The sequence below is a fragment of the Hevea brasiliensis genome, chromosome 15 (genome assembly GCF_030052815.1).
Source record: "Hevea brasiliensis isolate MT/VB/25A 57/8 chromosome 15, ASM3005281v1, whole genome shotgun sequence".
Lineage (NCBI taxonomy): Eukaryota > Viridiplantae > Streptophyta > Magnoliopsida > Malpighiales > Euphorbiaceae > Hevea > Hevea brasiliensis.
Window position 1 is genome coordinate 51,153,001 of NC_079507.1, and position 16,679 is coordinate 51,169,679.

At 39.4% G+C, this 16,679-nt stretch overlaps 1 protein-coding gene across 1 annotated transcript; it reads right to left on the reverse strand.

Moving 5' to 3' along the window:
- Nucleotides 1-13,792: 13,792 nt before the first annotated feature.
- On the reverse strand, nucleotides 13,793-15,715 carry LOC110660900 (GDSL esterase/lipase At3g27950). Its single transcript, XM_021819348.2, has 5 exons — nucleotides 15,318-15,715; nucleotides 15,036-15,236; nucleotides 14,744-14,922; nucleotides 14,382-14,652; nucleotides 13,793-14,300 (listed from the first exon to the last, which is right to left on the reverse strand). Exons 1-5 carry the CDS (start codon nucleotides 15,559-15,561, stop codon nucleotides 14,059-14,061), a joined length of 1,137 nt encoding a protein of 378 aa, XP_021675040.1. The 5' UTR covers nucleotides 15,562-15,715; the 3' UTR covers nucleotides 13,793-14,058.
- Between the last annotated feature and the right edge of the window lie 964 nt (nucleotides 15,716-16,679).

The window sequence follows — 16,679 nt, forward strand, 5'->3', positions numbered from 1 at the left end:
TGACCAGCAATAGTGTAATGACCATAACTTGGTCTACTTAACTCGGATTGACCTGAAATTTTGCACCGCGTGCAATAAGACCTAGATCTACAAGTTTGTAGTTTCGACCGAGACCCGAAAACCGAGGGAACTAGATCGTCCGGTTAGGTCAAACCAGTGTCTCGGAATCCAGCAATTTGCATTAAAATGCACTAAGCGAGGAAATGACTTTGGTAAAACATACCAAACCTAAAACCCTATCGAGTGTGACATATTAACGACACTAAAACCTAATTTACCTAAAACGCATCGAGGGTCGGTATATTAGGTGATTAAGCGAATAATTGAGTTCAGTGCATTATTTACCAAACCCCATCGATAGAGATAGTTTAATTTGGTAATCAAACACTTCAAATTGTGTTTCTCGTTAACAAGGACTCAAAGAAAAGGGAAAGAAATATCGAGTCAAGACCAGAGACAAATATCGAGGTTTGTGCACAACTAGTTTTCAACGATTTTACTCTGAATAAGATTTCATATGATTAATTGTATGTTATTGATTTAAATTGTGTTTGTGCACAACAATCAAGCTTTCTTTTGACTTATTTTCAATGGAAATATATATTGACTATTTGTATATCATTGTTTTTAAGTGTGGTAATGTGTTTGATGGACACTTATTGATTGAAAAATATTGTGAATGGTTTGAAATCGTGAAAACTATTTGAATGACATTGATGGATACTTATTGATTGAAAAGCATCAGAATGGTTTGAAACCACAATATCATGTATATTGATTGTATTCCTCTAGCTTGTCTAGTGGGATGAATTGAATTCTCTCCGGCTGAAGTGTTGAGGTGTGTGCCTGTTGAGGACGAATAGAATGAGTACTCATATTATTGCTAGCTAGCCATGTTATTCCTCATTAGTCATCGACTTTGGGATGAATTGAATACCTCATTAGCCATCGCTTTTGGGATGAATTGAATTATGGATCATGATTAAGTCTGTGTGATTTATTGATGTGTATTGAGATTGTGAAATGGATTTAAACTCTCATTGACATATACTGTCTTTTTGAATTCAACCTGATCTGACTTATGGAAAATTATTGTGATATTGAGAAATGGAGTTTAAATTCTTGTTGACAATTATTGTCTTGAATTTAATTATGATTTTAAGTATCCACTATTTACATGACTTATGAATTGTGATTTAAATTGGATTTGGTTAATGTTGTGCACCACTGAGACATTGTCTCAAATGATAGCTTTTATTGCCGCAGTAGAGAGATAGACTGGGCAGCAGACTAGGCAGCATATACATCCAGCGAGGGATTACCTGGTATATTGAGTATACCGCTTTTGCTTTTTGTACTGTAATGTATGACACTGTATGTACATATTGTATTTGGTTTTGAGCAGTTGTAAATTAAATTGTACTTGAAGTTGTAAATTAAATTGTACCTTGAAGTTGTAAATTAATTATGAGTGTTTTGGATTGTAAAAGTTGTATTATATTTCCTTATCTCAGACTTTGAAAAATTTCTATGGAATTGAGTTGATGAATTGTTGTGTTGAGAAATGTATTGAAGTTGAGATTTGGAAAATTATAGAAGTGCTTTTACAGGTTTTCTTAAGAACTGTTTTATCCAAAATACAGAGGGCACTTTGCCAAAAATTTTACAGAAATTCTAAATAAATCAAATGAGTTAGTTATTTCACTTGATCATCACCAAAGTCTTTAACACCTGTAAATAGTGCTCACCACTGTAAAAGAAGTAAGAAAAGTTTTTTTTTAAATCCCTTGTAGTGTATTTAATGGGTTATCAGTAGACGGAGTTGGTAATTCATTAGGTATACTACGGGATCATGTTATGCCTTACAGAGGGGTAGGGTGTGACATGTTTTAGTGGTATCAGAGCAAAGTTTTTAAATTCCGTTTTCACCTGTTATTTGAATGTTCTTTTTGCATAGTACAACTGCTCAATATCATTGTTTGATACATACAGTACATTATAGTATAAATATGCACTAACGAGAGTGAATATCCTTGTGTTATTGTTCAAGAAAGCTAAGATCCTCGCATTGAAAATGGAAGAGGGTGATCGTCAATGATCGCCTATTGAGGCCGAGGTGCAAAGGATGCCCTGTGCCTACAAAATGTTAGTGGTTCAAAGAAGACCACCCTTGCGATCGCATTTCTGCTCGATTCGCTCAGATGGCTGCAATATTCCAACAAATGGCTGGTAATGCGCCTACTCAAGTCCCAATACAGACACCAGTGGTACAACCACAGTCTCCTACGAGGCAGTATGATAAATTGATGAAGTATGGGGCTACAGAGTTCAAGGGGACAGTAGACCCTCTAGAAGCTGAACAGTGGTTAGAGAGGATGGATAGGGTGTTCAAGAAACTTCATTGTACAGAGGAGCTCAGACTTGAATACTCAGTATCCTTACTACAGGGGGATGCTTATGACTGGTGGAAAACCATTCCCACACCGTAGAACCTGCAGTCGACTGGAATGACTTCCTCGTGAATTGACAATACATCCCTGATGCTTATGTAGACCAGAAGCTACAAGAATTCTTAAGTTTGAAACAGAGGGGCAGATCAGTGGCTGAGTATGAAAGAGAATTCTCCCGCCTTAGCCACTATGCAGTAAGTTTGCTTGCTACCAGCAGGGAAAGATGCAAGAGGTTTGAAACTGGCTTGAAGCCCAGTATCAGAGTACAAGTGCTCGGCTTCAAACACACTAACTTCTCTGAACTTATTTCTCAAGCCCTAGAGTTGGAAAGAGTTGAGTTTGAGACTGCTCCAGAGAAAAAGAGATCAGAGAAGGCAGAGAAAGAGGGAAAATCAAGAGATCGTAGTTCCGGTGGTCATACCGAAAGAGGAAGAACTATGGGGACATGGCAGGCGGCAAGAAATCTGTAGGGGAAGACATTCGTGACGAGACCTCCCTATCCTGTCACAGAGTACCAGAAGTTCCTACCCTCCCCGCCAATGTGAAACTTATGGAAAGAATCATGGTGGAATCTGCTACAAGGCTATTGGAGCCTGTTATAACTGTGGAGGCACCGGACACTTTGCCAAGGACTGTACCAGTAGTCGCAGAGTTGGACCACCTCCTACTACTGCAGAAGGTCGGGCCTGAGCCCTGTCACCAGAAGCTCACAACCACCTAGCAGAGGTAGAGGCAGGGGTAGAGGTAACCCAGCAGGCAGCCAAGGCACAGTAAAACAGTCAGAACAAGACAGTGCTCCAGTCAGAGTCTATGCCATGAGACAGAGAGAAGAGGCAGAGACATCTGTTGTTGTGGCTGGTACCTTCTCAACTTTTAACTAGAATGTATTTGTGCTATTTGATCCGGGTTCTACCCATTCTTATGTGAGTGCTAGCATCATTGATTGCATTGCTGTTCCATGTACAAGAATGGACTTTGAGGTGCTAGTAACAAGTCCGTTAGGACAGGAAGTCAGGGTTAATAGAATGTATAAAGATTGTCCTTTGGTGATCCAAGGGCACACTTTCCTGTCTGATCTCATTGAAATGCCCTTCAGAGATTATGATATCATCTTGGGCATGGATTGGTTAGCTAGGCATTATGCCATGATTGATCAGAGATCAAGATCACTTTTGGTCTCCTCAAGATGCTGATGTGGTGATACATGGGGAGAGGCAGCTATTGCCATCCAACATCATTTCGGCTGCACTAGCCAGAAAAATGATCAGAAAAGGGTGTGAAGCATACTTGGCACATGTGGTAGACACCCAAGTGGGGAGTCCGGTATTGAAGGACATCCCTACAGTACATGACTTTCCAGACGTGTTTCCTGATGAATTGCCAGGATTACCTCCGGAAAGAGAAGTGCAGTTTGAAATTAATGTTCTGCCTGGTGTGGATCCAATCTCCATAACGCCATACAGAATGGCACCAGCAGAGTTGAAGGAGCTGAAGATACAGTTACAAGAATTACTTGAAAAGGGCTTCATCCGCCCTAGTGTGTCACCTTGGGGAGCACCAGTGTTGTTTGTTAAGAAGAAGGATGGTACTCTCCGCTTATGCATGGACTACAGGCAGTTGAATAGGGTGACAATAAAGAACAGATATCCATTACCTCGCATTGATGATCTGTTCGATCAGTTGAAGGGTGCAGCAGTATTCTCCAAAATTGATTTGCGATCCGTTATCATCGCTGAAGGTGCAAGAGCAGTATTCCAAAATCGCCGTAACTCGGTATGGCAACTATGAGATTCTTGTAATGCCATTCGTTTTGACAAATGCTCCAGCTGCTTTTATGGATCTGATGAACACTATCTTCAGACCATATCTTGATCAATTTGTGGTGGTGTTTATTGATGACATTTTTATATACTCGAGGAGTGGAGAGGAGCATGATAGACATCCATGGATTGTACCGCAGACTTTAAGGGAGAAATAACAGACGCCAAATTGTCGAAATGTGAATTTTGGTGAAGGAAATCTCCTTTTGGGACATGTTGTGTCACCAAGGGATCAAGGTAGATTCCAAAGGTAGAAGCTATCCTTAATTGGAAGCCGCCCAGAACATCACGTAAATTCGCTCGGGTTTAGCTGGATATTACCGCCGGTTTGTGAAGGGATTCTCTATGTTATCTTCTCCACCACCAAGCCGCCGGAAAGATGTAAAATTTCTGGACCGATAAATGTCACAGAGTTTTGATGAGTTGAAGAGGTGCTTAATCAAGCTCCAGCTTCACTTTACCTACTCCGTAAAGAATACACGCTTATAGTGATGCTTCTCACAATGGGTTAGGTGTATCGATGCAAGATCGAATGTCATTGCTTATGCATCACGCCACCAAACCGCATGAGAGGAACTACCCAACACATGATCCGGAGTTAGCAGCTATTGTTTTGCTCAAGATCCGAGACACTATTTGTATGGGGAGAAATGCTACATTTACAGATCACAAGAGCTTGAAGTACTTAGGCACCCGTAAGGAATTGAATTTGAGGCAGAGGAGATGGTTAGAACTCATTAAAGATTATGATTGCTTAATAGACTATCACCAGTGAAAGCAAATGTGGTGGCCGACGCCTTAAGTCGCAAGACTATGGCAAGTCTCGAGTTTTTCCTTTGTCCATGGTATATGAATTGAAAGCACAAAGATGCCGCTTTAGAGGTTGATGATGAGGGATGATAGTTGCATGGCATGTACAAGTGTTGATTGATCATATCGTAATGGCTGCACAGAGTGATGAAAATATCGTAAGTCACGAAAGAAGTTCACAGGCAAGAAACCCGAATTCTCTGTGAGAGATGATGGTTTATTGCTACATCGAGGCAGTGTGCATTCCTAGTGATGTGGAATTGAGACAAACCATTTTGAAGGAAGCACATGAGTCTCCATTTGCTATGCACCTGGTGGAACTAAAATGTACAGAGGGTCAAAGAGCATTACGGTGGATGGGCATGAAAAGAGATATAGTGAATTCGTTTCCAAATGCCTAACTTGTCGCAAGTAAAGGCGTAACATCAAGTTCCAATGGTTTGTTACATCCTTTGTCGATGCAGTGGAAATGGGAACGAATAACTATGGATTTTGTTACAGACTTCCAAGGACACAGAGTAGTCATGATGCAAGATGGGTTATAGTTGATGATTGACTAAGTCCGCTCACTTTTTGCCGATTCGGATGGACTATAGCCTGGAAAGATTGGCCGATTGTACATATATGAGATTGTAAACCGCATGGAGTGCCAGATCAATTGTGTCGAGAGATCCTAGGTTCACTTCTAGATTCTGGGTAGTCTTCAGAGAGCCCTAGGAACTAGATTGAACTTCAAAGACAAGATTCCACCCACGCATGCATGGCCACCCGAGAGGTTTATACAGATATTGGAGGATATGCTACGGGCTTGAGTGATTGAATTTGAAGGTAGTTGGGATACACAAATGCCTTTGATTAAGTTTGCTTATAAAAACAGATACCAATCAAGCATAGGGATTCCTACATAAGAAGCTTTGTATGGCAGAAGTGCGTAACTCCCTTATGTTGGGATGAAGTAGGTGAAAGGAAGATGATTGGGCGAGAAATTGTCCACAGACAGAGGAAAAGATCGATTGATCAGAGATAGGCTCAAGGTCGCATCGCATCGCCGTAAGTCCTATGTTGATATGAAGAGAAGAGATATTGAGTATGCATGGGTGATAGGGTATTCCTCAAAGTTTCTCCTTGGAAGAGGATTATGAGATTTGGCGTAAAGGGGAAACTAAGTCCTCGTTTCATCGGACCATATGAAGTTCGGAAAGAGTGGGTCTTTTAGCATACCGGTTGGCATTACCTCCAGAGCTAGCAAGGATACAGTGTCTTCCATGTGTCCATGTTAAGGAGGTACAGTCGACCCATCTCATGTACTAACAAATTGAAGAGATTGAAGTAAATCCGCACTCTCATATGAGGAAGAACCCATAAAAATTCGGCATATGAGGTGAAGCAATGAGGAACAAACAGATACACCTGGTTAAAGTGCTGTGGAACCATCATTCAGGCCAGGAAGCAACTTGGGAACGTGAAGAGGATATGAGGAAACAGCACCCACAGCTGTTCAGAGACTAATGCCAGGTAAAATTTCGAGACGAAATTTATTTAAAGGGGGAGAATTGTAACACCCTAAGTTCTAGAGTGCGTTCTCATCGCTCCGGTGACCATGTTGTCCTGGACATAGGATGCCTAGAACCGCATACTTCAATATGAGTGAGGAGACATAAAATAATGAAATACAAGAAAAGAAAAACAAAGGAAAATCATAGCAAAGAAATGTAACCGAGTAAGTGAGCCGAAACCTAGATGATGGTGATCAGAGAGGTCACTGTGGACCGTTGACTAACCTCGGATCATGGAACCCTGGAAAATATTTTTTGGACATAAATAGACCCTTATTGAAGTATAAATATCATTAGAAAGATCAAAGAAAAATTAAATAATTAGTACAAAGAAAAGTGAGAAATCGAAAAACAGACAAAATACGGTGTTACCGAAAAATCGGGAAAGCCACACGAACAGGGGCATTATGGTCATTTGACATCCCGAATTGTCTTTTGACCTAAATGTCCATTAAAAATAAATAGTATTACACTTAGAAAATGAAATGAAAAATTAATTTGATGGTACCTAAAATAAATAGTGGAAATAATGGGTTAAATGTGGATTAATTGAAAGTTAACTTATAATATGTTTTAATTTTAGTTAGTGGACCACTATAGGATTAATTTATCATTGAAATATGGCTGATATGGTCCACTCACCATCTGAAATTCCATCTTCCTCAAAATTCTCTCAAATGGCCGAATTGAAGAAACCTTGAAACTCCATTGACGTTTTTCTTTGAGCTTCATTTCCTCTCTCCATTTCAACTCCATTCTCTTAGGTTCTTTCATGAAAAATGGTCTACACACCACAAGGAAGATATTGATACTAATTTTGAGAAGTTTGGTGAAGGTTTAGCAAGTTACAAATAAAGGTAAGTTTGCATTTTTGAGAAATCCTTTGTTAAAGTTTTTATGCATGTTATGGGTATTGGTTTGGTGAAGGAAAATTTTGAGTTTGAAGGGTTATTGTTGTTGCCATTTTGGACAGCCATGGGTCACGTTTTTGATGAGGTATTTGTGTATATAATTGATGAGAAATAATGTTAATCATGGTGATTTAGTAACCTAGTGATTTAATGCATGTATATATGGTGAATGATGCACTTTGATGGGAATTGGCATATGGTACGGCAATGTGATGTTGATGAATGAATTGTGGCAGCTTGTGGACACTTGAATAATGGTGTATATTGAAGGGAGTGTGGGCAGCATATTGACCTAGAAGGATTGATGATATGTATGTCAATTTACATTGTAAAGTGTATGTAAAGTTTGTAATGTTTAGGTGTGTGTGTAATGGTACTTAGAAATTGTAATTGTGAATGATATTTGGTGTGTTGAGGGTGATTGGAATCTGCCCAAAATAATGCTAATGTTATGTAGAAAATGTTGTTGGTAATGTGCCAAAACAGTTTGGTAGGGTATGGAAGTAAACCTTGCAAAGGTAAGTGTGTGTTTGAAGTTGGGGTGTGAATTGCATATTGAGGGCAGTGTATATTTTAGCCTATAACCTTGAATGTGTAACCTCAATTGGTATGAGACCAATTTGAGGTGAAACTAGGCACAAAATGTGCCAACTTTCATTGAGAAACCATGCCAAAATTCTGCTTGCAAGGTGACCTAAAAAAATGACCAATTCGGATTAGGTGCAATTAGGACCTGAAAAATGACCAATTGGGCAGCAGTGAGTGTTTAGGCCATAACTCACTCAAACCAGGTCCAATTGACCTGAAATTTTGACCAAGAATAGTTAAGACCCATACCTACAAGTCTTATGAAGACACCAAAGCCCAGAAATGACCATAAGCAAGTCAAACAACTTGCACAAGTTCGGGTCCAAAACTGGCCGAACCAGAATTGACCAATTTGACCTAAAATTGACCTAAAATGGTACCACTTGACCAGCAATAGTGTAATGACCATAACTTGGTCTACTTAACTCGGATTGACCTGAAATTTTGCACCGCGTGCAATAAGACCTAGATCTACAAGTTTGTAGTTTCGACCGAGACCCAAAACCGAGGGAACTAGATCGTCCGTTAGGTCAAACCAGGTCCCTATCCAAAGAATTTGCAATAAAATTCACAAAGCGAGGAAATGACTTTGGTAAAACATACCAAACCTAAAACCCTATCGAGTGTGACATATTAACGACACTAAAACCTAATTTACCTAAAACGCATCGAGAGTCGGTATATTAGGTGATTAAGCGAATAATTGAGTTCAGTGCATTATTTACCAAACCCCATCGATAGAGATAGTTTAATTTGGCATCAAACACTTCAAATTGTGTTTCTCAGTTAACAAGGACTCAGCAAAAGGGAAAGAAATACTGAGTCAAGACCAGGAGACAAATATCAGAGGTTTGTGCACAACTAGTTTTCAACTGATTTTACTCTGAATAAGATTTCATATGATTAATTGTATGTTATTGATTTAAATTGTGTTTGTGCACAACAACTGTTTCTTTTGAATTATTTTCAATGGAAATAAATATTGACTATTTGTATATCATTGTTTTAAATTGTGGAAATGTGTTTGATGGACACTTATTGATTGAAAAATATTGTGAATGGTTTGAAACTGTGAAAAACTATTTGAATGACATTGATGGATACTTATTGATTGAAAAGCACTGTAAATGGTTTGAAACCACAGCTATCATGTATATTGATTGTATTCCTCTCTAGCTTGTCTAGTGGGATGAATTGAATTCCCTCTCTGGCTGAAGTGTTGAGGTGTGTGCCTGTTGAGGACGAATAGAATGAGTACTCATATTATTGCTAGCTAGCCATGTTATTCCTCATTAGTCATCGACTTTTGGGATGAATTGAATACCTCATTAGCCATCGGCTTTTGGGATGAATTGAATTATGGATCATGATTAAGCTGTGTGTGATTTATTGATGTGTATTGAGATTGTGAAATGGATTTAAACTCTCATTGACATATACTGTCTTTTGAATTCAAACCTGATCTGACTTATGGAAAATTATTGTGATATTGAGAAATGGAGTTTAAATTCTTGTTGACAATTATTGTCTTGAATTTAATTATGATTTTAAGTATCCACTATTTACATGACTTATGAATTGTGATTTAAATTGGATTTGGTTAATGTTGTGCACCACTGAGACATTGTCTCAGCGATAGCTTTTTATTGCTGTCGCATGTAGAGAGAAAGACAGGCAGACTAGGCCGCATATACATCCAAATGAGGGATTACCTGGTATATTGAGTATACCGCTTTTGCTTTTTGTACTGTAATGTATGACACTGTATGTACATATTGTATTTGGTTTTGAGCAGTTGTAAATTAAATTGTACTTGAAGTTGTAAATTAAATTGTACCTTGAAGTTGTAAATTAATTATGAGTGTTTTGGATTGTAAAAGTTGTATTATATTTCCTTATCTCAGACTTTGAAAAATTTCTATGGAATTGAGTTGATGAATTGTTGTGTTGAGAAATGTATTGAAGTTGAGATTTGGAAAATTATAGAAGTGCTTTTACAGGTTTTCTTAAGAACTGTTTTATCCAAAATACAGAGGGCACTTTGCCAAAAATTTTACAGAAATTCTAAATAAATCAAATGAGTTAGTTATTTCACTTCAGTTCACCAAAGTCTTTAACACCTGTAAATAGTGCTCACCACTGTAAAAGAAGTAAGAAAAGTTTTTTTTTTTAAATCCCTTGTAGTGTATTTAATGGGTTATCAGTAGACGGAGTTGGTAATTCATTAGGTATACTACGGGATCATGTTATGCCTTACAGAGGGGTAGGGTGTGACATATCACCTAAAAATGGATGACACTGACGGTCAGAGAGTTACAATAATGTCATCTGATGAAGGTGAGAAAATCGAACTAAACAGTCGATCTGGGACCGAAATAACCATTATTTCTATCTCTAGTCAGCCTACCGGTCTGAGCCAAAGACCGATCTCAAGCAAGAAGACTGCTAATTTTAATCTTAATATTGGTAACCGCCTCTTGAAGTTCATTTGGCTCCTAACCATCTCAGGGGCCCTGATTAAAGCTTAGTTTTAGTCGATGACATCGACGATGACAACGAGCTTTTCATAGTCTTTACCATAGTTGATGAGAGCTACGCTCCCAATCTCCACATATCTCTCAAATAGTCTCTTGAGATTGGGAGGTGTCTGAACTGTGGAGATGTTCGAACTGTGGAAACAAGATGGGTAGAATGTAGAGTAGAATGTAGGTACATCTGTAATTAATGATCAGATGGGGAGGACCGTCCAATGATTTAATCTGATCTTTTGAAAATGACATGGACTTTTACTTAAGCTTGATTTTATTTTATTTGTTTGTTATATATTTTTTTTATTTGCATTGCTCTAATTGTCATTCTAATCCCTCTCCTATCTAATACCTTCTTCAGCTGATCTCTTTCGTCCAACCTCCTTCCTATCCGATCTCTAGCTACAACTCTTTCAACCGATCTCTCCCATTAGGCCCCTCTCCATCAATCTTAGTGCACATCGAAATTTGGGATACAATTAAGTTTTTCGCTGACTGATGCGCCGCCTAGGGTCCCCATAGCATTTAATGGTCAAGGTTATTTATAGGAGAGGGGGGGTCTCATTTTTACTTCTGCCCTCGTTGTCTCACTCAATTCTCTTAAATCTCCAGTGAGATATTTCGGCTACCATCTAGCCCACCGAGTCGAATCGACAACAGGCTCCGATCATAAGGAAAGAGCCTCTATTCATGGACGAGCTCCCTTCGATCCTTAGGATGTCTGATCTCAAACTCATAAGCTAAGAGTTCAATCTTCCAACCGACTCATTCGCGCTCATTCGGTGTCAGGAGGATCTTCAAGCTGATCACTTCTTCAAGGAAGTAGATCTGATTGTAGTGTATGAAGAACAATTGAAGGCCGAGCTACAATTTCCTCTGGAGCAATTTTACAAGGATGTCTTGAGGTACCACTGAGTTTGCATCGCCCAAGTGCATCCAAACTCCTGGTAAACTCTAGTGGCCTTCAGAGGATTATGCCGAGCTAAAGGACTCGAGCCCACAGTGAAGGTCTTTGTTGAACTACACAGACTTGCTCGGTGAAAAGATGACAAATTTTGGTTCTTCCAAGCGAAGCCTAACTGTGGGCTCTTCACTGATCTTCCTTCCTCGCTAAAAAACTGGAAAGATCAGTTCTTCGTCCTCTGAAGTAAAGATCCCCATGGCTTCGAGGGGATTCCCGTGGCTTCGAGGGGATGCCACAAAGTTGAAATTATTAGGCCAAAAGGCCAGAGAAAAAGATCATCCTGAATGATGTTGAGGACACCATGGTGAAGGAGCTTAAGAGCCAAGCGATCTCTCGTAGATATTCATGCTTGGACATGATCATGGCTGAATTGAAGTGTTAGATGATGAACGCGATTGCCCATGAGAACATCCCACTGCAACTCTTTGATTTCGATCCCGGGAAGGGTAAAGTCCAAATCTTTAGTCTCTTAGTTCTAGCAATCTCACTAACTTGCTTTTCTATGCAGACATGGCGGGAGGTGAGGCTACGAAAGAAACTCCAAAGTGGAAGAGGGAGCTCGCCAGGAAGGTGTTGGAAATGAAGGAGGCTACTGCCACTATTGAGGCCCAGAGATGGGCTAGCTCCCCAGTCCGAACTCAAGAGCAACCAACCTCGAAGGTGCAAATCCTCACTGTAGAGCCTCCTACTCAACCAGTCGAGCCTCCTTCCCAACCTCTAGTCTCTTCGGCTGTAGAGAGCGGATTCTCAGGGCAGGTAGTCCCGGTCAGGTGATCACTCTCCGAGGTGCCCAAGTCTTGCTTCAATCACTAGAGAGGAATCGCTTGGCATGAGGGAACACTGACTTTGCCAAAGTCTTGGGTGCTACAATCTGCTTCCCTGAAGATCGAACTCGGATGGGCCCAGAGAGCATGGAGGATCTCATCACTCAAACGATGAGCTTGAGTTTGGAGGCAGTTGCGAACCAACACATGCTAAAAAAAAAAGGCCCACCTCTTAAGGAGGGAGATTACAAAAGCGGTCCAGGTTGTAGCAGCTGTGAAGAGCCAACTCTCTGTTGCGAATGAACGGATTATAAACTGGAGGGACAAGTAAGGTCTCATGAAGAAAGGATAGCTCGGCTGGAGAAGGAACTTAAAAATGCCCAAGCCTCTTGAGCTTCTGACCTGGCTAGGTTCTCCGAAGAGATCAAAGCAAAAGAGGAGGAAGCTCTGGTGAAGGAAGCTGGCGCTTACGTGAACGCTCATAGTGATCTCCTAGCCGAGCTAGTCAAGCACTATCTCGAAGAGGACTTCACCTAGCTCGAAATCCCAAGTGTTGAAGCTGAGAGCGAGGATGAACCGAAGGGAGAGAAGGGAGTAAACAATAAAAATGTAACTGCAGATCAGGCTGGGGAAGACCCACCCACTGAATGAATGTAATTACAAAGTTTTGAGATAAATAATATAACTCTTTTTGCATGAGCAATGTCGTACTTTCTGAGATCGGGTAATTACTTAAGAGATCGGATAAAACATTAACCTTCATTAAAACAAGTGTTTGCACAATTAAGATCGGATAATTGAACACAAAACTGATCGCAATTTAAAATTTTGAGGTATTTAAACACAATATTATTGAGATCGAAAAATAACAGAACGTAGGATCGGATAATCCGAAGATCAGATATCAATTAGAACAGGACGAACAGAGATGAAGAGATCAGAAAACAACTGAACATAAAAGTGCACGAGATCAGATAATCTTGAAAGTTGAACATATGAACACACGATGAAGAGATCGGAAAACAACTGAACATAAATGTGCATGAGATCGAATAGTCTTGAAACATTTATGTGGAAAGCAACTTGAACCATTGCCGAGTTCGGAAAAGTGACCTGTGATCGGGCCACAATTAAAGTAACTTGTTGAGATTGAATAATGTTTAGATCGGAAATCCATAACATTTTTATAAAATTAAAATTGCATTATAGCTTTTAAAGAGAAAATTGTATATTAATTATACAAGTTGTGAATTTAACGGTCGACCAAAATATGGTGTCTACAATTTGCATTCTGTACCAGAAGAAATTGTTTGATCATTGCATTAACACTTGATGTGTAAAGTTAATAATTTAGCACAAGAACTCGATAGGACTGAATTCGAAGTCAAAAAGATCTAGATATGTAGATGAAGGTAGATACATTAATTATAGCTTAACAATGAAAGTTACAAAAATGTCAACTCTGGCACATCCAGCCAACAATCTATTTATGCAGGATAAATATTTCAACAGGTTCCCATTTGAGATAAACTGTGCTTTTGCATTTAGTCTCATATCTAACAACTTGAAGCCCAAACCCGTCAGTAATAATCATGATTATTGTATCAACTATGACCTTGTTTAACCAATTGCATAGAAACTATCAACTCAAGTTTGATAATGGCATTCTAGACAAGCTGACACGCCTCCTCAACTGAGAAAGCTGGACAAGAATGGGAGCCATTGAGAATTCTATTTGCTACCCATAAATTAGCTGCCTCAGAATAGTGTATACCATCCCAGCTAATATGCATTGATGGATGCCCGCATGGGTTCCCGTAAACTGTTCCATTCACTATGGCCTTCTTTCCACAATCAATATGAACTCCATAGAAACTGCCACAACAGAAATTCATCGGATCGATGAAACCTGCGAATTGTGGTAAAATCAAATACCAATAGTTATTAGACCATGGTTATCAGAGAAGTATGATTAGAGAAGTAATGTTACCTTGACTCCTTGCAGTACTAATTAGCTGATATTTAACAGAGTACACATCAACATATGTGAAAGCTGAATGAGGGAGCTGCGTGCTCAGCTGGGATACCTTATTTTTCAGCTGCCGATTAAACTCCTGAGCAATCTCATTTTGAGACTTCACACATCTATTTTGATCAAGATTACCAGGATTTGAGTTGTGATATAAATAACTGTAGGGCAAGCAACCAAGTGGACCTGTATTATGCACCCAGAAAATTCTAGCCTCTTCCTCATATAGCCGCTGAAACACCATGGAAACAAAATGTTAGCAGCTAGTATAATATGATTTTCCAGACTGGCAAATGCATAAAGGGTTTAGATTTCTTGGTTACATGCACAGCTTCTGCAAACTGGTTAAGAATATCAGGAATGGACTTTCTAACTTGTTCCTCTGTTGTGTGTTGAAATCCATAGGCCAGGTCATTCTGCCCAATGTCAAATGTGTATATAGCCCTTGAGAAATCTGCAGGCCTAGGAAGATTGCTTTTGAAGGGTGGGATTTTTCCAGGATCTGTGATGATTTTTAGCAAGATAGATTCAATCAACATGGAATTATGTTCCTATAAGATACCTAATATAACAAATACAGAGAGATAAAGAGGAAATGAGGGACTGAGTACTGACCACTGGGGCTGAGTTGATTATACAAAGCTGTGGTGCGAGCTTTGAACTGTATGAACTGGGAAATTTGTATGCCTAGATGGAATGGGCTATAACCGCCCAGGCGAATGGAAGAACCTCCTGTAGCAAAGTTTGCACCATGTCTGAAATCTGCCCCAACTGAGTCTAAGTATGCACTAAGATATGGCAACTTCAACCTCTCAGCTGCTTCCAATAACAATTTTTAGCGTCAGATTAGTATTTGCCTAAGGGAAGACAAGAGAAAGCAGTAGTTTGCACATTTACCTATAAAGTCTATAATCAGACGACCATCACAAGCTCTTCCTGAAGGATGTCCAAAGAAAGTTTCACCATTTGGTGAAGTGACCTCCGATAATGCTGCAGATATTGCCCCAGTATCCGAATTCGAATCCCCAAAGTTGTAAATTGCCTGGAATCCACATTTCTGCAAACCGGTGCCATCCATCACCACTCTTGGTTGTGCCAAAACTAAAAGCCCAAATACACAAATTAGCCTCAAAGGGTCCATGCTAGCTAAGTCTCAGCAGCAGCAGTACCCTTCAAAAGGCCAAGCTACCCACACTACAACTAGCCTTTCTTTATCTATCACTCTTTTAGAATTCTGTTCTAAGCTTTGAAAGTGATAAAAAGAAGCATTCAAACTGCTGCAAGGTAATAAAGAATTTGGCTTCGTCTCTCATTTACATTTTTGGGGCCGAATACAGGTCCCACTCCGATTAATGATTGATTTTGGATGAAAAAGACAATGGTCCACCGAAAATGGAAGTTCCAGTGCATGGACGGTCGACAAAAGAAAAGGGTCCACCCACTGGTTTCCATTAAATTTCTTGACACAATTTGTAACTATTAACCTCTTTTAGATCTGCGTCTATCAATCCAAAAATCACTGAAATCTTGAGTTAGTATGAAACAAAAATCGGATTGGCTTTTTGGTAACCCACAAATGACAAAAAGCAGGAAAAAAGAAGTTACTGGAGATTCTTTTGAGTAAGATGAGTGATATGCTTTCAGTCAACAACGAATCAAACTATGCTAAGAAAAAGTTGCAAGAAATGAGTAACTAGGAACTGAAAAATGATGCACTAGTAGTAATAATAAGGACAGCACTCATTTTCCTTGATGTACCTTGAAAGCAATGACCCTGAAAGGCAAGAAACACTCCTTGCAAGTGAAGTTAAATTCCTCATTAACATGCTTGAAATTAATAACACTTCATTTATGGAATCATTAATTAGGTCATGGCAACAAGTATCATTGTGGATTTTATCTGTTTTATTAGGAAATCAGCCAATCAAAATTCTGCTTGTGCATAGGCAATTAGAAGCCATCACAAACAAAACCTACCCATTTGAGAATTTGGGCTGCAAGCAGTAGGTTGCTGCCTGCCTCAGTTTAGTCTGCAACAGCAATGATGTGCCCAAAAATCAATAGATTTATGCTCCACTAGCATTCTTGATTAAGTGAATTGTCCCATCATAGGATTTCAAATATTAAAAGCTAGCCGCAACTTTGAATCAACTCATTCCTGCACATGAAGACAATTCTCACATGCCACAGCATATGTTACGGCATTCCTCGACTTATCTTGTTCAATCGTTCAAATATCTATCTAGATCTACTTCATAT

What these genes read in the sequence shown, in the direction of transcription:
- LOC110660900 (XM_021819348.2), bottom strand. Translation starts at nt 15,561, where the DNA reads ATGGACCCTTTGAGGCTAATTTGTGTATTTGGGCTTTTAGTTTTGGCA. An exon ending in TCTGATTATAGACTTTATAG is followed by an intron (nt 15,237 to 15,317) that starts GTAAATGTGCAA and finishes TATTGGAAGCAG; the next exon opens with CTGAGAGGTTGAAGTTGCCA. An exon ending in TAATCAACTCAGCCCCAGTG is followed by an intron (nt 14,923 to 15,035) that starts GTCAGTACTCAG and finishes AAATCATCACAG; the next exon opens with ATCCTGGAAAAATCCCACCC.